The sequence below is a fragment of the Chiloscyllium punctatum genome, chromosome 40, assembly GCF_047496795.1.
Source record: "Chiloscyllium punctatum isolate Juve2018m chromosome 40, sChiPun1.3, whole genome shotgun sequence".
In the NCBI taxonomy this organism is placed as follows: Eukaryota; Metazoa; Chordata; class Chondrichthyes; order Orectolobiformes; family Hemiscylliidae; genus Chiloscyllium; species Chiloscyllium punctatum.
This window is the reverse complement of record NC_092778.1, coordinates 13084290-13109044: the sequence shown is the minus strand read 5'-3', so window position 1 is coordinate 13109044 and position 24755 is coordinate 13084290. Positions and strand designations below refer to the sequence as shown.

General features: G+C 43.1%; 1 protein-coding gene across 2 annotated transcripts in view; it reads right to left on the bottom strand.

Annotated features, from left to right (window-relative positions):
* LOC140464759 (mesothelin-like protein) overlaps nt 1–24755 on the bottom strand; it is a 39272-nt gene that overhangs the window by 13418 nt on the left and 1099 nt on the right. For both annotated transcript variants that reach the window (XM_072560255.1, XM_072560254.1), the window contains exons 2-5: nt 17057–17156; nt 15975–16006; nt 14389–14482; nt 9425–9606 (exon numbers count right to left, since the gene is read on the bottom strand). In XM_072560255.1, coding sequence (XP_072416356.1) covers nt 9425–9606; nt 14389–14482; nt 15975–16006; nt 17057–17111 — 363 coding nt within the window. In that variant the 5' untranslated portion in view covers nt 17112–17156. The remainder of the gene's footprint in view (nt 1–9424; nt 9607–14388; nt 14483–15974; nt 16007–17056; nt 17157–24755) is intronic.

Genomic DNA, 24755 nt, shown 5'->3' with positions numbered 1-24755 from the left:
CATAACCCACTGGTATTACCAGTATGTCACCACCTCCCCATAACAACAACTTCAAACTTATATTTATGTAGCCCCTTGGATGTAATAAAATGTTTTAAAGTACGTCACAGAAACAAAGCCATAAAGCAATTAGCACTGCAATATCTGAGAAGATGGACAGAAGATTGGTGAAAGATATTTTTCTTTAAAAGCTATCTTAAAGGCAGAGAGGGAAATGGAGAGGCAGAGAGATATGGAAGTGAATTTCAAAGCCTCAAGTTTATGGAGGGTAGCATGTGGGGATTAGTTAGACATGCACTGGAATAGTCAGGTCATGAAGCTAAGGAGGGAGATTTTTTTATTCACTCATTGAATGTGGATGTTGTTGGATGGGCCATCATTTATCGCCCATCCTTAGTTGCTCATGAAAAAGTACTTGGTGAGCTGCCTTCTTGAACCTCCGTGATCCAGGTGCTGTTGGTAGACCCACAATGCCCTTAGGGAGAGAATTTCGGGACTTTTGATCCAGCAAAACTGAAGGAACGGCAATATATTTCCAAGTCAGGATGGTGAGTGGCTTAGAGGGGAACTTGCAGGGGGTGGTGTTCCCATGTATCTGCTGCCCTTGTCCTTCTAGATGGAAGTGTTGGGTTTGGAAGGTGCTGTCTAAGGAACTTTGGTGAATTTCTGCAGTGCATCTTGCGGACAGTGCACACTGCTGCTACTGAGCATCGGTGGTTGTACAGGAAGTGGATGCTTGTGGATGTGGTGCTAATCAAGCTGGCTGTTTTGTCTTGGATAATGTCAAGCTTTTTTTGGGTTGTTGGAGCTGCATCCATCCAGACAGGTGAGGAGTTTTCCATCACATACCTGACTGTTGCCTTGTGGATGGTGGGACTATTGGGAGGGGCGTTGGAAATGCGATAGGTGGAAGGAGGTCAAGGTGAGGGTGATAGGCCAGAGTGGGGTGGGGGCGGAGAGGTCAGGAAGAAGATTGCAGTTTAGGAAGGTGGTGCTGAGTTCGAGGGATTTGACTGAGACAAGGTGGGGGGAGGGGAAATGCCCTGAGTTGAGTTTCGGTCAATGGTAACGCCAAGTATGTTGTTAGCAGCAGATTCAGCGATGGTAATGTTACTGCATGTCAAGAGCTGTTGGTTAGATTGTCTCTTGTTGGAGATGTTCATTACCTCGCATTTGTGTGGCACAAATGCAAAGTCTGGATATTGTCCAGATCTTGTCGCATTTAGACATGGACTGCTTCCGTTCCTGGGGAGTCACAAATGGTGCTGAACATTGTACAATCATCAGCAAACATCCCCACTTCTGATTTTACGATGGAGGGATGGTCATTGATGAAGCAGCTGAAAAAAGTTGGGCCTAGGACACTACCCTGAGGAACTCCTGCAGAGATGTCCTGGAGCTGAGATGACTGACCTCCAACAAACACAATCATCTTCCTATATGCCAGGTATGATTCCAACCACTGGAGAGTTTGCCCCGATACCAGTTGATTCCAGTTTTACAAGGGCTCCTTCATGACACATTTGGTCAAATATGGCTTTGATGTCAAGGGCTGTCACTCTCACCTCACCTCTGGAATTCAGCTCTGTTATATATGTTTAAACCATGGCTGTAATGAGGTCAGGAGCTAAGTCGACCTGGTGGAACCCAAATTGGGCCTCACCGCACAGGTTATTGCTGAGCAGATGCTGCCTGATAGCCCTGTTGATAACACCTTCCATCACTTTACTGATGATTGAGAGTAGACTGATGGGGTGGTAATTGGCTGAGTTGGATTTATCCTGCTTTTTATGTTCAGAGCAATTTTCCACATTGTTAGTTGGAAGCTAGTTGTCTATCCGTACTGCAACTTCTTGGCTAGGGGAGTGTCAAGTTTTGGAGCACAAGTCGTCAGTACTATTGCTGGAATGTTATCAGGGCCCTCGTTTTTGCACTATCCAGTGCCTCCAAACATTCCTTGACCTTTTTCTTTCTATACTTGCTTTGTTTGTTGATGAGCTTGACTTGACTATGTTGGAGGATAATTTTACATTGATGCCTTATGCCCAGTACAATATTAATGAAGAGAATGACTGGAGATTTAACTTGTAAAAAGCTGTCATTATAGAGATGTCAGCATAGCTACGTATTGCTTCAGTGTAGCTAAATCATATTTCAGAACAGGCACCAGCCATTTAGTGCTTCAAACCTGTTCTGCCATTCAGTCAGAATTTGAATGATATGTTACTAAATCTATCCATCCACTTCAGTCCCATTTCCTCTTAATATCTGAGTCTAGTAAAAATTCTATCAATCTCAGTTGTGTTAGCATACATTGCTTTTTGTCAGAGAGATTGAATCTACACTGCAATCCAATCAAGGTCAATACATGCCTTTCCAAGGTTTTTTCTCATAATCAAATACATTACATCCAACATGGTTTTATAGGGGCTTGTTTATCTGTGGCAAAACTTGCTCCCTTTTGTGTACTAGCTCTCTACTTAAGACGAACATTTTAAAATTTTCCCTTGTTAATAGAGTCATAGAGTCATAGAGATGTACAGAATGGAAACAGACCCTTCGGTCTAACCCGTCCATGCCGACCAGATATCCCAACCAAATCTAGTCCCACCTGCCAGCACCCGGCCCATATCCCTCCAAACCCTTCCGATGCATATACCCATCCAAATGCCTCTTAAATGTTGCAATTGTACCATCCTCCTCCACATCCTCTGGCAGCTCATTCCATACACATACCACCCTCTGCGTGAAAAAGTTGCCCCTTAGGTCTCTTTTATATATTTCCCCTCTCACCCTAAACCTATGCCCTCTAGTTCTGGACTCCCCAACCCCAGGGAAAAGACTTTGTCTATTTATCCTATCCATGCCCCTCATAATTTTGTAAACCTCTATAAGGTCACCCCTCAGCCTCTAATACTCCAGGGAAAACAGCCCCAGCCAGTTCAGCCTCTCCCTGTAGCTCAGATCCTCCAACCCTGGCAACATCCTTGTAAATCTTTTCTGAACCCTTTCAAGTTTCACAACATCTTTCTGATAGGAAGGAGACCAGAATTGCAGGCAATATTCTAACAGTGGCCTAACCAATGCTGCAACATGACCTCCCAACCCCTGTACTCAATACTCTGACCAATAAAGGAAAGCATACCAAACGCCTTCTTCACTATCCTAACTATAACTTTAGTTATCTGTAAATATGGACACTAGACAATTTGTGCCAGTACCCTTCCCTCTGAGTCACAAGGTTTTGGACTCAACTCTCATTCCAGGACATGAGGGCAAAAATTAAGTCTGAGGCACTGGAGGGAGGGCTGCATTGTTCAAAGTGCCGTCTTTCAGGAGAGATGCTAAGATGAGGCCCATAGCCTTTGCAGTATCCAGTGTCTCCAATTGCTTCTTAATTGCATGTGGCATGAATCAAATTGGCTGAAGACTGGTACCTGTGATGCTGGAGACCACTGGGGGAAGCCAAGATGGATCACTCACTCATCACTTCTGGCTGAAGGTTGCTGTGAAAGCTTCAGCCTTATCTTTTGCACTGATGTGCTGGGCTCGTCCATCATTGAGGATGGGACTAATTGTGGAGCCTCCTTCTCCAGTGAGTTGTTTAATTGTCTACCACCATTCACGACTGGTTGTGGCAGAGTTTAGATCTTATCTGTTGCTTGTGGGATCACTTAGCGCTATCTATCACTTGCTGCTTATGTTGTTTAGTATGTTTTATGACTTCACAGGTTGACACCCCATCTTCAGGTACTCGTGCTGCTCCAGGCATGCTCTCCTGCACTCTTCATTGAACTAGGATTGATCCCCTAGCTTGATGGGAATGGTTGAGTGGGAGATATGCTGGGCCATGAGGTTACACATTGTGGAGAAAAGTTCTGCTGTTAATGGCCCACAGTGCATCATGGCTGCCCAGTCTTGAGTTGCTAGATCTGATCAAAGTCTGTCCCATTTAGCCACGGTGGTAATGCCACACAACTTTGGACGTTATTCTCAATGTGAAGGCAGGACATCATCTGCAAGGTTTGTGAAGGTTTGTAGCTCAGGTTGAGGTTTAGGGTGTAGGTTTGCTCGCTGAGCTGTTTGATATCCAGACGTTTCATTACCTGGCTAGGTAACATCATCAGTGGTGACCTCCAAGTGAAGCGAAGCTGTTGTCTCCTGTTTTCTATTTATATCTTTCTCTTGGATGGGGTTCCTGGGGTTTGTGGTGATGTCATTTCCTGTTCGTTTTCTGAGGGTTTGATAGATGGCATCTAGATCTATGTGCTTGTTTATGGCATTGTGGTTGGAGTGCCAGGCCTCTAGGAATTCTCTGGCATGTCTTTGCTTAGCCTGTCCCAGGATAGATGTGTTGTCCCAGTCGAAATGGTAGTTTTTTTCATCCGTGTGTAGGGCTATGAGGGAGAGGGGGTCATGTCTTTTTGGGGCTAGCTAGTGTTCATGTATCCTGGTGGCTAACTTTCTTCCTGTTTGTCCTACGTAGTGTTTGTGGCGGTCCTTGCATGGAATTTTGTAGATGACGTTGGTTTTGTCCATGGGTTGTACTGGGTCTTTTAAGTTTGTTAGCTTTTGTTTGAGAGTGTTGGTGGGTTTGTGTGCTACTAGGATTCCGAGGGGTCTTAGTAGTCTGGCTGTCATTTCTGAAACTTCTTTGATGTATGGTAAGGTGGTTAGGGTTTCTGGCTGTGTTTGGTCTGCTTGTCGTGGTTTGTTCTTAAGGAATCTGCGCACTGTATTTTGAGTATCCGTTCTTCTTGAATACGTTGTATAGGTGGTTCTCCTCTGTTTTCCAAAGTTCGTCTGTGCTGCAGTGTGTGGTGGCTCATTGGAATAGTGTTCTGATACAGCTTCGTTTGTGTGTGTTGGGATGGTTGCTGGTGTAGTTGAGTATTTGGTCAGTGTTTGTCGGTTTTCTGTATACTCAGGTTTGTAATTCTGCCTTGTCCTTTCTTTCGACTGTGACATCCAGGAATGTGAGTTTGTTGTCGGTTTCTTCCTCCTTGGTGAACTTTATGCCTGTGAGGGTGTTGTTGATGATGTTAAATGTCTCTTCTATCTTGTTTCGTTTTGTGATGACAAAGGTGCCATCTACGTAGCAAACCCAGATTTTTGGTTTGATGATTGGAATCCTAGTAGCACACAAACCCACCAACACTCTTAAACAAAAACTAACAAACTTAAAAGACCCGGTACAACCCATGGACAAAACCAACGTCATCTATAAAATTCCATGCAAGGACTGCCACAAACACTATGTAGGACAAACAGGAAGAAAGTTAGCCACCAGGATACACGAACACCAGCTAGCCACAAAAAGACATGACCCTCTCTCCCTCATAGCTCTACACACGGATGAAAAAAAACCACCATTTCGACTGGAACAACACATCTATCCTGGGACAGGCTAAGCAAAAACATGCCAGAGAATTCCTAGAGGCCTGGTACTCCAACCACAATGCCATAAACAAGCACATAGATCTAGATGCCATCTATCAAACCCTCAGAAAACGAACAGGAAATGACATCACCACAAACCTCAGGAACCCCATCCAGGAGAAAGATATAATAGAAAACAGGAGACAACAGCTTCGCTTCACTTGGAGGTCGCCACTGATGATGTTACCTAGCCAGGTAATGAAACATCTGGATATCAAACAGCGAGCAAACCTACACCCTAGGACGTCATCTGCACAGTGGTCACTCTTACCGATAGTGTCATGGACAGATGCATCTGCATCTGGCAGATTGGCCAGGATGAGGTCAATTATGTTTTTCCTTCTTGTTGATTCCCTCACCACCTGCCCCAGACCCAGTCTAGAAGCTATGTCCTTCAGGACCTGATCAGCTTGCTCAGTGGTACTGCTACTGAGTCACTCTTGGTGATGGACATTGAAATTCCCCACATAGGGTACATTTTGAATCTTTGCCATGCTCAGTGTTGCCTTCAAGTGTTGATCAAAATTAATCAACTGAGGGAAAATGGTAATCAGCAGGTTTCCTTGCTAATGTTTAACTTGAAGCAATGAGACTTCCTAAGAACAAAGAACAAAGAACATTACAGCGCAGAAACAGGCCCTTCGCCCATCCAAGCCTGCACTGATCCAGATCCTTTACCGAAACCTGCCAATTTTCTAAGAATCTGTTTCCCTCTGCTGCCTGCTCATTCACGTATCTGTCTAGATACATCTTATGTGACGCTATCATGCACACCTCTACCACCTCCACTGGCAACACATTCCAGGTACCCACCACCCTCTGCGCAAAGAACTTTCCACGCATATCTCCCTTAAATGTTTCCCCTCTCACCTTGAACTCATGACTCCTAGCAATTGAATCCCTCACTCTGGGAAAAAGCTGCTTGCTGTTCACCCTGTCTATATCTCTCATGATTTTGTAGATCTCAGTCAGGTCCCCCCCCCCCCTCAAGCTCTGTCTTTCTAATCAAAATAATCTTAATCTACTCAACCGCTCTTCATAGCTAGTGCCCTTCATACCCGGTGAACTTCCTCTGCACCTTCTCCAAAGCATCCACTTCCATTTGGTAATGTGGCGACCAGAACTGTATGCAGTAATCCAAATGTGGCTGAACCAAAGTCTTGTACAACTATGATATTATCTGCCAACTGTTGTACTCAGTACCCTGTCCAATGAAGGAAAGCATGCCATATGCCTTCTTGACCACTCTATTGACTTCTGTTGTGACCTTCAGGATACAATGGACCTGAACACCCAAATCTCTCTGTACATCAATTTTCCCCAGGGCTTTTCCATTTACTGTATAGTTCGCTCCTGAATTGGATCATCCAAAAGACATCACCTCGCATTTGCTCAGATTGAACTCCATCTGCTTTTCCTCTGCCCTCTCTCCAATCTATCTAGATTCTGCTGCATTCTCTGACAGTTGTCTTCACTGTCTGCTACTCCACCCATCTTAGTGTCATCTGCGAACTTGTCAATGTTGATGGCTCCCAGACCAACCCCCTCCCAACTATACACAACTGTGCCGCCACCTCTGCTGGGTCTGTGCTGTCTGTGGAACAGGACATATTCGGGGATGGTGATGGGTGGGTATCTGGAACATTGTCTCTAAGAGATGATTCTGCTATTGCTTGACTAGTCTGTGAGTCAGCTAGCCCAATTTTGGCAATGGCCCCCAAATGTTAGTAAGGAGGCTTTTCAAGGTCAACATGGCAGTTTCTGCTGTTGACATTTTGAGATTAGATTAGATTCCCCTACAGTGTGGAAACAGGCCCTTTGGCCTAACAAGTCCACACCAACCCTCTGAAGAGTAACCCACCTAGACCCATTTCCCTCTGACTAATGCACATAACACTATGGGCCATTTAGCATGGCCAATTCACCTGACCTGCACATCTTTGGACTGTGGGAGGAAACCAACGAAGACACAGGGAGAATGTGCAAACTCCACACAGACAGTTGCCCAAGGCTGGAATCGAACCTGGGTCCCTGGCACTGTGAGGCAGCAGTGCTAACTACTGAGCCACAGTGCTGCCCAATGGTTCCTAGGTCAATGCCAGGTGATCCATCCAGTTTTATTTCTTTGAGACTTCATAGTGATTGATTCAACTAAATGGCTTGCTGAGCCATTTTGGACGGCAGTCGAGAGTCAACCACATTGCTGTAGGCCTGGAGTCACCTGTAGGCCAGACCAAGTTAGAATGGCAGATTTTGTTCCCTGAGGGACATTAGTGAGCCAGATGAGTTTCTCCAACAATCGACTATAGTTTCATCGTCATCAATAGATTCTTAATTCCAAATTTCTTCTAACTGAATTCAAATTCCACCTTCTGCAATGGCAAGATTCAAACCTGGGTCCCCAGAACATTAGTTGAGTTTGTGGATAAATAGTCCAGTGATATTACCACTCCCACTGAGGAGTAGAGGTACGAGTGGCAATTGGGTGTGCTCCCTTTAGATGAAGGGTCAATGTTGAGCAGTGTTAACTTTAAGGTGAAGGGCAAGAGATTTCAAAGCAGGTGGGAATCTGGAATGCACTGCCTGCTGGGAAGGGGGGATTGGAAGGAATGGCATGTAGCTGAGGTGGGAAACCTCACAGTCTTTAAAACATTCGTGGATAAGCATTTGAAATGTCATAATGTCTAAGGCTGTGAGTGAAATACTGTATAAGTAGGATTACTGTGGATAGGTCAGGGCAGACCTGATGAGCTAAAGGACTTCTTCTATGTTGTATGACTCTAAGTTAATGAGGTGGAAATAGATCATCTTGGTCATGACTCAGATGTGTGGTTGGAAGATTAACTCTGGATCTTTTATGACACCAAATCTGTGACCAAACCAGTTTATAACAACTCTCTGTTGCAAGGAAGAAGGATGGAGTCAATAGTGAGAGAATGAAGCATGAGAGTGGAGATTCCCCTCTGTACTATTAGAAATGTCATAAATGGGAGGTAACGAAATCTTTGGTTTTCTAATGGATACCCAACCCCACCCCAATTGGAACATGTTCATGGTTAGCATGTTATGCTTGCATGGTGCAGGCCTGGGCCAGGGACACGGGTTCAATTCCAGGCTCGGGTCACTGTCTGCATGAAGTTTGCGCACTCTCTCTATGTCTGTGTGGGTTCCTCCAGGTCTTCCAGTTTCCTCCCACAGTCCAAAGATGTGGCCATGCTAAATTGCCTAGTGTTCAGGGATGTGTAGGCTAGGTGCATGAGTTAGGGGATTGGGTCTGGGTGGAATATTCGTCAATGTGGACTTGTTGGGCCAAATGGCCTGTTTCCAAACTATAGGGATTCTATGAAAAGAAAATTGGCAAATTCTATAATGAACAAGCAGTAGAATTTTGATTCAGAGTAGGAAAGAAAATTGAGGCAGTGCTAAACATTTCAGAATAAAAAGTGCTATGTTTTGTAGTCCCATGTGACCTTCTCAACCAAGTATAGATCATTTGGAAGGATCAATTATCTTTTCCTTTAGCAATCTAAGGTCTTTGGAAATCCCTTATCAGAACACATGCTCACAATGAATTTGACTGTGGTTTTTATGTGGCATATCGGGACATTACTGTGAACTATCTATTTTGTCATGATGATGGGCGGAAGATCTGTCCTCTCCCCTCCCCTCTCATGACCTTCAATCTTTGTGTTCAGCCACACCTTCCCATACTCCCTTCAACATTGATACTAGAGAAATGCCTTGGATGTGACGCTTTTAGGATTTAATTGAAAGTCATTAACTTAATAGGAACTTCACATTGTTCAAAAATTGAACAAAAATTGTTCAACATACGATGATCATTTAGAATCAAGATTAATGTGGTGTGAGTGCGTTATAGTGGTATGGACACACCTAGAAAAACACAGGAGAAGGTAGATATTCTTCTCCAGAGTTCTGATGTTTTTCTTCTGTAAAAAGAAGTGTCTCCACCTTAAAGTCTTACCTCTCCCAGTTTTCTTTTAATAACAAATAGCTGATCTTTGTTAAAGGCTAGATTTCCCAGTTCAGTCAGGTTTGCAGCCAGGACACTATTGTTCAAACAGGCATCCAGATTGGCCGCAGTATAGCTCGATGGCAGCAAATAATGGTCAGTTCTGTCTGGTGTTATGAAGACCAGGTCACAGCCTGTGGATGTCAAGGGAATGAAACTGGTGAGGAAGGTAACTGCAGCTTAGTTTCCCAATGAACACAATTACTTCCCATTCTTTTAATTTGTGAATTTAATCACCCACTTACGGGCATCAATTGGCCCACTAGTGAGTAGGATATCTAATATCATCCCCACCATTCACATAATTACTGGGGTTAGGGTTGGTCAGGAAAATAGAAGAAATGACTGTCACTGGATTTAATCAGTCCCCGGTTTCTTTAAACCCATGTTTTAAATATATTCCGTTTGCTCTGTTTATCTTTCCATAGATTGTTGAAATATTTCCAAGCGTTATCTGTTTTTGATTTAAGTGCTTAGTAATGTAATGCAGGAAAAAAAAGTAGGTAAAAGTACATGTTAGCAATTTAAGCCAGGACATTGCAGAGTGTTGGTGAATCTGAAATCTTAATTTCTGAATTAAGACGCTCTGATAGATAGAGGGAGGGGGATTAGAACCTGAGCAGCAGATGTCATTCACACCTTGTAGAGGGCAAAAGGGTCAGAGTGAGGATGGCGTACTGAGTAAAGGGAACACAGGTTAGGTAGAGAAAGGGACCACAGAAACCAGTTCTACCCAACAGTCAGAGGATAGTCAGAGTATAGATATCAGAACAGAAGGCTATCCCAAGTATAGAAGTGGAAAACACTGTCGTTATAGAGATCCAGTAATCAATGGACAGATAACACCTTTCATGTCTGGTACTAGTCGAGGGACATCTGAAACTAAAAGCAAGACAGTAGAGGAACAATCAGGAAAGATGGAGAGTCTGAAGAAGAGTCAAAGCAGACTCAAAACATTAGCTCTGTTTCTCTCTCCACAATGCTACCAAACCTAGTGAGTTTCTCCAGCATTCTCTGGTTTTGTTTCCAATTTCCAGCATCCACAGGGTTTTGCTTTTAATCAGGAATGAGGTTTTAGCTTCCATTATTAAACTAAAAAAAAAGAGCAGTAATTAAACTGGGAGAGAGAAATGGAAATATGTGGGTAAAATATTAGAGCAGAAAGACAACTTTGGATGCGTGGACCAAATAAGCAATTTTCCGACAAAAACACAGAGTGTGAGGAACAAACTGAATGAATTGCTAATGTCCATTGTACTTGGAGATCATGAGATAGTAGCCAATTATTGAAGTATGGCTGCAAGACAGTCAGGATTGTAAATTAATACACCAGTTTCCAAATTTACAGCCCAGAATAAAAATGGCCTTAGTGGTTGAAAATGAAGTCACGTCACTGTTGACAACCGCTAGGACCCAGGCCCCCAGGTCTCTCTGGGCTTTACCTGCAGCCTCACAGATCCAAGTCTTCATGAACACCTATGCAACATGCACTGACTTCTTTAGACATAAATTGTTCCTCCAGCAAGAATGTCTGTGCCACCCTGTCTGCCCTCCCTAAATGGTCAGCAACTCAAAGGCAGACTCTTAATTGGTTTGTTCTGGGGAAGCTGGAACGCACACAGCTCTTGCAATCAGACTCCTGAACCAAAAATAAATCAGGAACATTCAATCTAATCCTGGGACCTAATAACAAGAAGTGAGTCAGATTGAATTAACAACCTAATAGCATATGAATATTTATTTAAAAGTACACAATCTGAGTTAAGTTCAACTTAATGCTCAAAAAGGAAGAAACATGAAACAGCTCCCAAAGATTTTAAATTTAGGTGAGGAACGATTTCAGTGAGACACAATAGGGACTGTCCGCAGCAAACTTAGCAAATCGGTTCGTGGGAAAAACAACTGAAGAGCAGCTGAAGGATTAAAAGTCAGACAAAACCAAGTTCAGGCCCTAATAGCAACAGTTGTAGTTGCCAAAAACCATTAACAACACAGACCAGAGTCAGAGTTATACAGCACGGAAACAGACCCTTCGGTCCAACTCGTCTACATCGATTAAATACCCTAAACGGACCTAGTCCCATTTGCCAGCATTTGGCCCATATCCCTCTAAACATTTGGCATTCATGTACCCATCCAGATGCCTTTTAAATGTTGTAATTGTTCCAGCCTCCACCATGGGGGAGCACGGTGGCTCAGTGGTTGGCGCTGTTACCTCACAGTGCCAGGGACCCAAGTTTGACTCCCACCACGGGTGACTGCCTGTCTGGAGTTTGCACATTCTCCCCATGTCTGTGTGGGTTTCCTTTGGGTGCTCCTGTTTCCTCCCACAGCCCAAAGACATACAGATCAGGTGAATTGGCCATGCTAAATTGCCTATAGTGTTGGCTGCATTACACAGGGGTAAACATAGGGGAATGGGACTGTGTGGGTTACTCTTCAGGGGGTCGGTGTGGACTTGTTGGGCCAAATGGCCTGTTTCCTCACTGTAGGTAATCTAATCTAAACACTGCCTCTGGCAACCCAACTTGTCCAAACATGCACCATCCTCTGTGTGTAAACGTCACCCGTTAGGTCCCTTTTAAATCTTTACCCTCTCACCTGAAACCCATGCCTTCTAATTTTGGACTCCTCAATCCATGGGAAAAAGACCCTATTTACCCTATCCATGTCCCTTGAGATTTTATAATCCTCTGTAGCATCGTTCCTCAGTAACAGACTAAAGAGAAACAATAGAAAAATGGAAACAAAACCCAGATCATGGCAAATGCAAGAGGTTCAGCAACGCAACAAAGACTGGCAAAGCAGATAATAAGTGTTACAACAGACAGAATATGAAAAGAAACCTGCAGTGAATATCAAAATCAACACAAAAAGTGTTTAACGTTACATTACGGGTAAGATACGGATCAGAAGCAATTGGGGGTCCCTTGACAACTGACACAGTAACGTTGGTGAAAATACAGAAATGGTAGTTTGCTAAGTAAGTACTTACTGTAGAAACAAGGGTCAGTATGCCAAACAGCTGGGAAGCATAAAGAATCAGGGACAAGAACTCAGCAAAAAGTAAGTTTCGTTAATGGAGAAATTAAAGAAATATACAGATGGTTTCCATTAACAATGTTTTAAAGGGAGAAGGTGAGAACATTGAAGATACCCTAACTACTGTGGGTGGCACGGTGGCACAGTGGTTAGCACTGCTGCCTCACAGTACCAGAGACCCAGGTTCAATTCCCGCCTCAGGTGACTGACTGTGTGGAGTTTCCTCCTGATGCTCTGGTTTCCTCCCACAGTCCAAAAATGTTCAGGTGAATTGGTCATGCTAAATTGCCCATAGTGTTAGGTGAAGGGGTAAATGTAGGGGAATGGATCTGGGTGGGTTGTGGGTCAGTGTGGACTTGTTGGGCTGAAGGGCCTATTTCCACACTGTAAGTAATCTAATCTAAAAAATACTATAATCTTCCAAAATTCACTCAGTTGGAGAACGGTTCCCTTCAATGGAATATTATAGCTCTGCTGTTTAACAAAGGTGATGGGGAAGAAGCTAAGGAACCAATGATCCCAATTATGTTGTTGTGAAATTGTTGTTGCTTAGGAGAGACAGAGCCATGGAGCATTTTGAAAATTTTCAATTGTCAGAGAATATTACTTTATCATTAAGTTGGAGAAGGTTCAGAAAAGATTTACCAGGATGTTAACAGGAATGAAGAGTTTGAGTTATAAGGAGAGGCTGGGATTTTATTCATTGGAGTGTAGGAGGTTGAGGGGTGATCTTGTAGATGGTTATAAAATCATGAGGGGCATTGATAAGATTTAAAGGCAGATGTCTTTTTCCTAGGGTGGGGCACTTAAGATTAGGGAGTGCACTTTTAAGGTAAGACGAGAAAGATTTAAAACAGACATGAAGGGCAATTTTTTTTCCACAAAGTGTGGTTCATGTTTAGAATGAACTTCCAGAGGAATTGGTGGATACAGGTACAGTTAAAATGTTTAAAAGACATTTATGTAAGTACGTGAATACAAAATGTTATTTAAAGTGAGAGAGAGATTTTAAAAAGACATGAAGGGCAATTCTTTTTATGTAGAGAATGGTTCATGTGTGGAATGAACTTTAAATGGGTAGATGTGGATACAGACGAAAGTGAAAACTGCAGATGCTGGAGATAAGAGTCAAGATTAGAGTGGTGCTGGAAAAGCACAGCAGGTCAGGCAGCATCCGAGGAGCAGGAAAATCGACATTTCAGGCTAAAGCCCTTCATCAGGAATGAGGCTGGAAATGTGAATTTTTCTACAGGTGGAGGACTGCATTTACATTACCATCCAGCTCAACATCAAGATGTGGATACAGTTACAACATTTAAAACACATCTAAATAAGTCCGTGAATAAGAAATACTTGGAAGAATATGGGCCAAGTGCAGGCAGATGGGACTAGTTTAGTTTGGGAACATGGTCAGCATGGACTAGTTGGACTGAAGGGTCTGTTTTCATGTTTTCTGACTCCATGACTCTATGATGCTAGACCATATTATTTCAAGTACCATTTTCTGCCTTCCTCTGCAGTGGCCTCCCTTTATTCTGTAAGTTGAAATCAAAGCTCCCCACACACTTTCTTTCTCAAACTCACTTTTTGTTCCAAGACCTTACATTTTGGAACTCCCAAACATTGTAAAATCTGCAGCTTTTTAAAATGAGGGTTGCAGCAGAAAGCTCATTGCTTCTCATTTAATTTGTTCCACTTTATTTCTTATGAAGCTTGTCAGCGCTATGCATGTGAATTTTGATTGTTTAATCGAGTTTCAATTTAAAAAGAAAGCTCAGGGGAAAGTTTGCATTCTTCTTCAGATGGAGGACTGCATTTACATTACCATCCAGTTCAACATCAAGAAATATCTAACTTAATTGCTGGTTAAATACCTGCAGCACGTTGTACTCTTCCTTTTACCAGCATTGGGGGGCATTTTTCCAACTGTTTATTCAAAGATCCATCATGGACTTTTTCAGTAAAAGTCTGCAGAGTGGAGAACATGGTTATAGTTATTTAATTTATACAGTATGAATATTTAATCAAATTTATTATCTGTTTAGAATTCCTACAGTGTGGGAACAGGCCATTTGGCCTATTGAATCCACACTGACCCTCTGAAGAGCAGCCTAACTAGATCCACCTCATCTCTGCACCCCAGCATTTCCCTTGGCTAGTCCACCTAGCCTGCACATCCCTGGACATCATGGGACAATTTTGCACAGTCAGTCCACCTAACCTGCACATCTTTGGACTGTAGGCAGAAACCCACGCAGACAATGTGCACAGTCCACAGACACTGTCGCCTCAGGATAGAATCGAACCCGGATCCTGTGAGGCAGCAGCGCTAACCACTTAGCCACCATGTCAACGCCAGTATAATTATTTTATTTTCCTGTTTTTCGTTGGTTTTAGGTTTCGAATGTTGCTGTTAAGTGCAGTGTGTATGACCCATTACTAGTTTCCCTTGAGAAAGTGGTTCTGAACCTCTTTCTGGAACTACAGCAGTCCCTGCACTGAAGATACTCTCACAGTGCTGTCAGGTAGAAACTTCTAGGATTTTGTCTAAGGGATAGAGGTAATATATGCCCAGATTGGACTTGCAGTAGAAGTTGCAGTTTTCCCATATGCCTGTTCTCCTTGTCCTTCTAGGTAGTTGACTTTGCTAGTTTTGAAGATTTTATCAAAGGACTTTTGATCAGCCAGCACAGTACATTCTGTACACAGTACAACTGGTAGCCACAGTTGAGAGAGTGGATGTTTATGATGGTAAGATGAACAGCTTTGCATTTTCTGCAATAGAGTTGAGCTTGGTAAATGTTGTTACGATCGAAACCTGTGGTGCTGGAAAAGCACAGCAGGTCAGGCAGCATCCGAGGAGCAGGAGAATCAACATTTCAGGCATAATCCTTTCATCAGGAAGCGTCCATTCTCCTGCTCCTTGGATGCTGCCTGGCCTACTGTGATTTTCCAGCGCCACATTTTTCGACTCTGATCTCCAGCTTCGGCAGTCCTCACTTTCTCCAAATGTTGTTATAGTCGCAATTATATGAAGTAGGAACTATTGTAACAACATTTGTGAAATGATTGAACTTGACAACCAACGCGGGTACCGTGGGAGCTGTGCAACAGATTTTGGTTTCTGCTGCCGAGGTGTAAAGAAACAGTCAGCTGCAGAGACAGATCTGCAAGTAATGTGGATCACAAACTAATCATAGAGCTTTCATGATTGGACTTCTTTACTGCAATTCTCAACACCCTGATAGTCTGCTCTGTCCCGGGGTCTGGTGTTACTTTACACTTGACCAATATAAACAATGTTGATTTGCCAGCCCAACTTGGTAACAATTCTAATGTCTATTGCTCTACCATTTTAGAAAAGCTAATGCCGAGACATGAGATTGTTGTAATCTCTCCAATTCACTAGTGACTTGGACCTGCAATACATGAAGTGTGTCGTGCATTAAATCTTTCTTACCTGGTGAGTACTAGAAATGACCACAAAGAAGCCTAGAGTAAAACACAAAGAACATGTGTTAACTATAATCTATCTGGTTTACAACTCATTTATGAAAAGAAACATATTCGTGTTCCTGTGTTTGAGAACTCTGAGACACTCAGGTCCCAGCCAGATTTCGGAATTATGTCGGTGTCTCGTGAGATTACATGATATCAAATGGCAATGGATTACCTCTTCAACAACGGACTGCTTCTGTATGGTTCACTCTGGCAATGGGGGCTGGACTATTCCATCCCCTGCTGAAGGGGAAGATTTTTACTACCCTTTAGTCACACAGAATGGCTAATGGTCCAATTTTGTGTTACATCTTTCAATAATTTGTCCAACATTAAACTTGCCTTTGTTTGCTAGTTTAGATTGCATGCAAAAACCCCCAACATTTCAGCTTAATTGTCTGCAACATTATTCTGGCTAAGACACATCCAAGCTTAACTAACGTTACTGATCTGTTTATAATTTCCCCTCGTAAATTTAGCATAGAAAATTGCTGTTAAAGGATTTTTTTTTCTTCAGAGGTGTTCCTATGTATCTAAGGCATGTAAACAGAGGACCGTTGGTAGCCACAAAAAAAATTGTGATCCTTGCTGCTACTAATTTGCTTGCCTCAGGTTAATGGGAGGGATTAATTTTGATTTGACAGTTTATTCACCCTTAAGGAGGCGGTGTCAATAAAGCAGCCCTTTACAAACTTCCTAGCTCAGGACATTGAAGCAGAATAAACCCATAAATAAAGTGGATACAGGGTCAAATGGAACTGAGGTTCAAAAGCTGGATTGTCACAGACTGCATGCTTGACACCCCAATCTTAATGATATTGAACACAAAACCAGAAGATGCTAGAGAAACTCAGCAGTTCTAGCAGCATCTGTGGGCAGAAAGTAGATTTAAACCTGGGTCCAGTGGCCCTTCTTCAGAACTGTTGAGTTTCTCCAGTAATTTCTGTTTTTGTTTCAGATTTTCAGCAGCCACAGTCCTTTGTTTTATTTTAATGATACTGCAGTTAGATTTCAGGAACACACTATCTGGCAGGATTGACTCACCAAAGGCAATTTTCATCAACATGGTCTTCAGGGAAATAGTCAAATTGGACAACATTCTCTTCTACATCATGGTTAGATTGTTAGAAGTCCAAATAGTTCTCTGCAAAAGGGAAGCAATAATCTTTGTCTTTGTTAAATTGGTCAGACTTTATCAATATCTTATGATGTTACACTACTAGAGATCTCTAATAGGTCATTCAGTCCCTCATGTTCTGCTTCAAATAGATCAGTGTGATCAAATAGATCATAGATCTTTGCTATTTATTAACCACACCTAGTAGTTAATAATCTTGTTTAACAAAAGTCTGCCAAATTCTTGCTAAAAATATTTTGATTTACAAAAATACTGTCCTCACAGTAAGAAGGAATTAAATGTTTATTATCTTTACCAAGCTTATGCCATCATTTTTGTTCCTGTAAAGTGCACAGTCTTTTGAAGATTATTCTGAAAGGGTATGGTATGTAAAATGTTAGAACAACAGGTTAAGCCAGCTGTTTCACTCTCCTGCTATGCATGTCACAACAAGCAGTGTTCAGCACTAATAGGATTCTTCTGTCAAGCCAAAGAAACATTCTGACTATAACACAAATTAATAATATGGCATATGTCTTTCTGTGCAGAAAAGATGCCACACTTTGATGATTTCAATTGGCTTTATCATAGCTTTTATGGGATGGTTTACAGAAAGGTTTAGCTTAGCACACTAATTCCAGATGGGGCAGGTTGTCTTACAGGGAATGCCTCGACAGCTTTTGGTGGTATAGTGAATAACAAAGAAGGTTATCTAAGATTATAAAGTGATCTTGATCAACTGGGTCAATGGGCTGAAAAGTAGCAAACGGAGTTTAATTTGGATAAATATGAGATATTGCATTTCGGTAGAACAAAGAAAGGCAAGACATCTACAGTTAAAAGTAGAACCTTGGGCAGTGTTGTAGAACAGAGAGACCTGGGGGCTCAGGTACATAATTCTTTGATGTTTGCATTACACATAGACAGGGTGGTTAAGAAGGCATTCAGTATGCTTGTCTTCAATGCTCAGATCTTTGAGTATAGGGGTTGGGACGGCCTTTTGAGGACATTGGTGATGCCTTTTCTGGAGTATTATGTCCAATTCTGGTCTACCTGCTATACGAAGGATATTATTAAGCAGGAGAGGGTTCAGAAGAGACTTAACCCCAGGATGTTGCTGGGAATTAAGAGTTTGAGTTATAAGGAGAGGCTCGATAGACTGGGTCTTTTCTCATTATAGTGTAAGAGGTTGAGGGGTGACTTGAAAGAGGTTTATAATATCATGAGGGGTATAGATAAAGTGAATGGCAAGTGTCTTTTCCCTAGGGTGAGAGATTTCAAGACTAGGGAGCATATTTTTGACACGAGAGGAGACAGATTTAAAAAAGACATGAGGGGTGACTTATTTACATAGAGAGTGGTCCATGTGTGGAATGAACTTTAAGTGGGGGATGTGGATACAGTTACAACATTTCGATAGGTACATGAATAAAAAGTGTGTGGAGAGATAAGGGCCAAGTGTAGGTAGGTGGAGCTAGTTTAGTTTGGGATTATGGTCAGCAGGGACTGGTTAGACCGAAGGGTCAGTTTCCATACTGTATGGACTCTATGACTGGTTTATAAAATGAATTTTGATTACAATGAGAGTTGCACTTTAAAATTAAACATTTCTCACCCTCACGTGCTCAGTGATCTCCAAGTTGTCAAAGATAACAAACACAGTCGATGTACTATTCGCACCTTAATTCCTCAGGCCCTGATTAATTGAATAGCATGACTGGACAAGTTTTATACAGTGTTGTTGTGAAACAAGAGCATTCCACCTTACTATTGGAAATTAACATTTCACGAGCTATGCTTGTCCTCTTAAGTGAATTAAACGGGTAACATGAACAGAGTAATCTTAAAACAGAGACTTTTAACCAAGGAGTTGCACTTGAGTTAGATGAGTTAACAAAGGAGAGCGAGAAACAAAATCACACCTACTTTGTGTCAGCAGTATAAATCAAGGTTTCTTCTTTGTTTGGTTTTTATATTAGCAAAAATCTACCCAGCTACAATGCCATGATTCATCTTAAAAGATCAAGGCCAGAGTTTGCTTTGCATTTATATCAATAAAACTGTGGGAAATATCACTGGAGGAAATACACGGTTAGCAGTACCATGCAGAGAATGCAAAGCATATTTGAGATCAAAAAATATCCATGTGACATATCCTGCAAACCAGATTCTAAAAATGTAAGAACAGAAGAATATTGGGGTGCAGACTTTTAAAAATATATAGTAAAATCCAATGGGATTCTAAGTTTAGTCTATCATTAAATATCACAAATCAGCTGTCCAGTCAACTGAGCTAATTGAGCCCCAGTACTGTGTGAGGTGTGGGTGCTGCATGATAGGGAAGACGTGAATGCATGGGAGAATGCAGGAGCAGTTTGAAGAAAGATTCCAGCAGACTGAAGAAGATGGGATTGTTCTCCTTGGAGAGACGAAGGCTGGGAGGAGGTTTGACAGGGGTTTTCAGAAGCGTGAGCGGGCTGGATACAGTAGAATAGGGAGAAGTTGTTCCCACTTGTCAAACTAAAGAATGAGATGCTTAGATTTAAAGCGACGTGCAAACAAAGCAAGGGTGATGTGAGGAAAACATTTTTCAGACAGCGAGGGGTAAGAGTACAGGTCAATTAGTGTACGGAATGCATTACCTGACCATGTGGTGGAGACAGGTTCAATTGAGACATTCACAAGATATTAGATAATTATTTGGATAGAAATAGAAGGCAGGGATATGGGGGAGATGACATTAACTAGCACCAGGTGATTGAAGCATTGGAAGAACAGTGGGCTGAATGGCCTTTTTCTATCATTCTACAGTTCAGTTGAGCTCCCAACATGAGATTCAATCCGGGCATGAGCTCACTCTAATTATGTCACTGAGCCTAAGTCAATCATATAGCATCAGCATGTCAACATTCAGGCTAAAACATAACCCCAACCAATGTTTAGGTGGGACAGTCGATCAGAAAATTTACCTCTTGGATACTTGTGGGGGGGACGACTTACCAGGGGTAAGTAACGGGGCTCAGGCCTCTGGCACGGAGCCTGTCCCTGCTACTCAGAAGGGAAGGGTGGAGAAGAGCAGAGCAATAATAATTGGGGACTCGATAGTTCGGGGCACAGATAGGCGGTTTTGTGGGAACGAGAGAGACTCACGTTTGGTATGTTGCCTCCCAGGTGCAAGGGTACGTGATGTCTCTGATCGTGTTTTCCGGGTCCTTAAGGGGGAGGGGGAGCAGCCTGAAGTCGTGGTCCATATTGGCACCAATGACATAGGTAGGAGTGCTGAGGATGTTAGACAGGCTTTTAGGGAGCTAGGTTGGAAGCTCAGAGTTAGAACGAACAGAGTTGTTGTCTCTGGTTTGTTACCCGTGCCACGTGATAGAGAGTCGAGGAATAGGGAGAGAGAAGAGTTAAATGCGTGGCTACAGGGATGGTGCAGGAGGGAGGGATTTCGGTATTTGGATAACTGGGGTTCTTTCTGGGGAAGGTGGGACCTCTATAGACAGGATGGTCTGCACCTGAACCTGAGGGGCACCAGTATCCTTGGGGGGAGGTTTGCTAGTGCTCTTGGGGGGGGTTTAAACTAACTCTGCAGGGGCATGGGAACCCAGACTGTAACTTTAGGGTGCAGGACCTGGAGTGTAGGGAGGGTAGGAATATGGTATCAATCTTAAAGGATCGTGCCTGTAAACAGAAGAGTGGCTTGAAGTGTATATACTTTAATGCCAGAAGTATACGAAATAAGGTAGGTGAACTCGCAGCGTGGGTTGGTACCTGGGACTTCGATGTTGTGGCTATTACGGAGACATGGCTAGATCAGGGACAGGATTGGCTGTTGCAGGTTCCAGGGTTTAAATGTTTTAGTAGGGTCAGAGGTGGGGGTAAAAGAGGGGGGGGTGTGGCTTTGCTTGTCAAAGATAGTATTACAGCGGTGGAAAGGAAGATGGATGAAGATTTGCCATCTGAGGTAGTTTGGGTTGAGGTTAGGAATAGGAGAGGTGAGGTCACCCTGTTAGGAGTCTTTTACAGGCCTCCTAATAGTCCTAGAATCGTTGAAGAAAGGATTGCGAAGATGATTCAGGAGAAGAGTGACAGTAATAGGGTGATTGTTATGGGAGACTTTAACTTTCCTGATATTGATTGGGAAAGCTATAGCTCAAGTTCGTTAGATGGGTCAGTGTTTGTGCAATGTGTGCAGGAGAGTTTCCTGACACAATATGTAGATAAGCCAACAAGAGGTGAGGCCATACTGGATTTGGTTCTGGGTAACGAACCAGGCCAGGTATTAGAACTAGAGGTAGGTGAGCACTTTGGGGACAGTGACCACAATTCGGTGATTTTTACTCTAGTGATGGAGAGGGATAAGTGTGTACTACAGGGCAAGAGTTATAGCTGGGGGCAGGGAAATTATGATGCGTTGAGGCATGACTTAGGATGTGTGGATTGGAAAAGTAGATTCCAAGGCAAGAGCGTAATTGATATGTGGAACTTGTTCAAGGAGCAACTATTGAGTGTCCTTGATAAATACGTACCTATCAGGCAGGGAGGAAAGGGTCGTGTGAAGGAGCCGTGGTTTAATAAGGAGTTGGAATCCCTTGTTAAATGGAAGAGGGCGGCCTTTGTAAAGATGAGGCGTGAAGGTTCAATAGGGGCGATTGAGAGTTATAAGGTAGCCCGGAAGGACCTGAAGAGAGAGCTAAGAGCAGCAAGGAGGGGACATGAAAGGTCCTTAGTTGGTAGGATTAGGGAAAACCCTAAGGCTTTCTATAGGTATGTTAGGAATAAAAGAATGACTAGGGAAGGAATAGGTCCAATCAAGGATAGTAATGGGAAGTTGCGTGTGGAGGCTGAAGAGATTGGGGAGGCGCTGAATGAATACTTTTCGTCAGTATTCACTCAGGAACAGGACATTGTTGTCGATATGAATACTGAGGCACGAATAAGTAGAATGGATGGCTTTGAGATATGTAGAGAAGAGGTGTTGGAAATTCTGGCAAGGGTGAAAATAGATAAGTCCCCTGGGCCTGATTGCATTTATCCTAGGATTCTCTGGGAAGCAAGGGAGGAGATTGCAGAGCCATTGGCCTTGATTTTTGTGACCTCTTTGTCTACAGGAGTAGTGCCAGAGGACTGGAGGCTAGCAAACGTGGTTCCCTTGTTCAAGAAGGGGAGTAGGGATAATCCTAGTAACTATAGGCCAGTGAGTCTCACTTCTGTTGTGGGCAAAGTCTTAGAGAGAATTATAAGGGATAGGATTTATGCACATCTGGATAAGAATGATGTGATCAAGGATAGTCAGCATGGTTTTGTGAAGGGCAGGTCGTGCCTCACAAACCTTATTGAATTCTTTGAGAAGGTGACGAAGGAGGTAGATGAGGGGAAAGCGGTAGATGTAGTATATATGGATTTTAGTAAGGCGTTTGATAAGGTCCCCCATGGTAGGCTACTGCAGAAAATACAGAGATATGGCATTGAGGGTGAGTTGGAGGTTTGGATTAGGAATTGGCTCTCTGGAAGAAGACAGAGGGTAGTAGTTGATGGCAAAGATTCATCTTGGAGTGCCGTCACTAGTGGTGTTCCGCAAGGATCTGTTCTGGGACCATTGCTGTTTGTCATTTTTATAAATGACCTGGAGGAAGGGTTAGAAGGTTGGGTGAGCAAGTTTGCGGATGATACGAAAGTCGGAGGAGTTGTAGACAGTGAGGAAGGATATGGCAGGTTACAGCGGGATATAGAGAAGCTGCAGAGCTGGGCAGAAAGGTGGCAAATGGAGTTCAATGTAGCTAAGTGTGAAGTGATTCACTTTGGTAAGAGTAATAAAAAGATGGATTACTGGGCTAATGGTAGACTACTTGGTAGTGTGGAAGAGCAGAGGGATCTTGGTGTCCATGTACACAGATCTCTGAAAGTTGCCACCCAGGTAAATAGTGCAGTGAAGAAGGCATATGGCGTACTGGCTTTTATTGGTAGAGGAATTGAGTTCCGGAGTCCTGAGGTCATGCTGCAGTTGTATAAGACTCTGGTGCGGCCGCTTCTGGAATATTGTGTGCAGTTTTGGTCGCCATACTATAGGAAGGATGTGGAGGCACTGGAACGGGTGCAGAGGAGGTTTACCAGGATGTTGCCTGGTATGGTAGGAAGATCCTATGAGGAAAGGCTGAGGCACTTGGGGTTGTTTTCTTTGGAGAAAAGAAGGTTTAGGGGTGATTTGATAGAGGTGTACAAGATGATTAGGGGGTTAGATAGGGTTGACAGTGAGAACCTTTTTCCGCGTATGGAGTCAGCTATTACAAGGGGGCATAGCTTTAAATTAAGGGGGGGTAGATATAGGACTGATGTTAGGGGTAGGTTCTTCACTCAGCGAGTCGTAAGATCATGGAATGCCCTGCCAGTAGCAGTAGTGGACTCTCCCTCTTTATGGGTATTTAAGCGGGCATTGGATAGGTATATGGAGGATAGTGGGTTAGTGTAGGTTAGGTGGGCTTTGATCGGCGCAACATCGAGGGCCGAAGGGCCTGTACTGCGCTGTATTGTTCTATGTTCTATGTTCTATAAGTTTCACGATAAACACGCGTAAAGGAAGTCTATCAAATGATACAGTAGCTGGCCAAGAGAATGGGATTAAAGTAGCACTTACATAATGGGCCAATGGTCACCTTTGCTGTGATTGGTCTGACATCCATTAGTCACAATACAGACACTCTGACATATCACTGATAGATTCACAAAAACGTTTCAATGTCACTGCTAAACGCTTATAATGCTTCTGATGTTGAGAGATGTGGAAAATGGCTGCAGAGCAATTGAAGTCAGGCTTTGAGGAAATGGCAAGACAGTAACCAAAGGCATAGATTTAAAAGGAAGGGGAGACGATGGAGTGCAGGCAGCTGAAGACCCTGATGCAGGAGATAAGGAGGGAGAAGCAAGGAGACAGGGTCAGAGGACTGCAGTGGGGAGGCAAGGTCTCGCAGAATGACACTCTTATTGAGTTGGACAATAGACAAGAGACAGGAGGAAGAGGCCCAGGAGGGCAAGTGCACAGAGTCACAGAAGATATCATTCAGATGTATAGCTACAGCTGATACATTAATAAGTGAGGGAGTGAAACCTGATGGAAGAGATTCAAGCATAACGTGGTAAAAAAAGGAGGAAGAAGGAGAAAGAGCTGAAACAGACAAATGTATAGTGTCAATCTTAGTGACATATTCATGGCTCCTCACACTTATTGTTGGAACAGAGGGTAGAAAAGAGGAGTTCAAGAGTGTCGACAATGGAGGAAAAAAGCCAGGATGGTTCTAGTGGGTAGTTTTGACAGAGGAGAAGGAACCACTTTATAGGATCCAGTCAGGCCTACTGATCTACTGCTAAACCGATATGTACCCAGTGCACTGAAGTAGCTCAATAATAATTTTACGTCTTGCCAAAACCACGCCTCTCAAGGAGCGCCTGGTTAGCAGAATTGGGCGATTGAGATGAGCTACCAACAGGGATAGCCAAACTGAAAGAATTAGTTTAGACAAAAGCTTACCAAGTAAAGGTTGAGGCAAATGAATGGCCAAAGTGACTTGGAAAAGAAATGTCCTGTCGGTGCAGGGGGGAGGGGGAGTGGATAGCGGTAAGAGGGTGGTG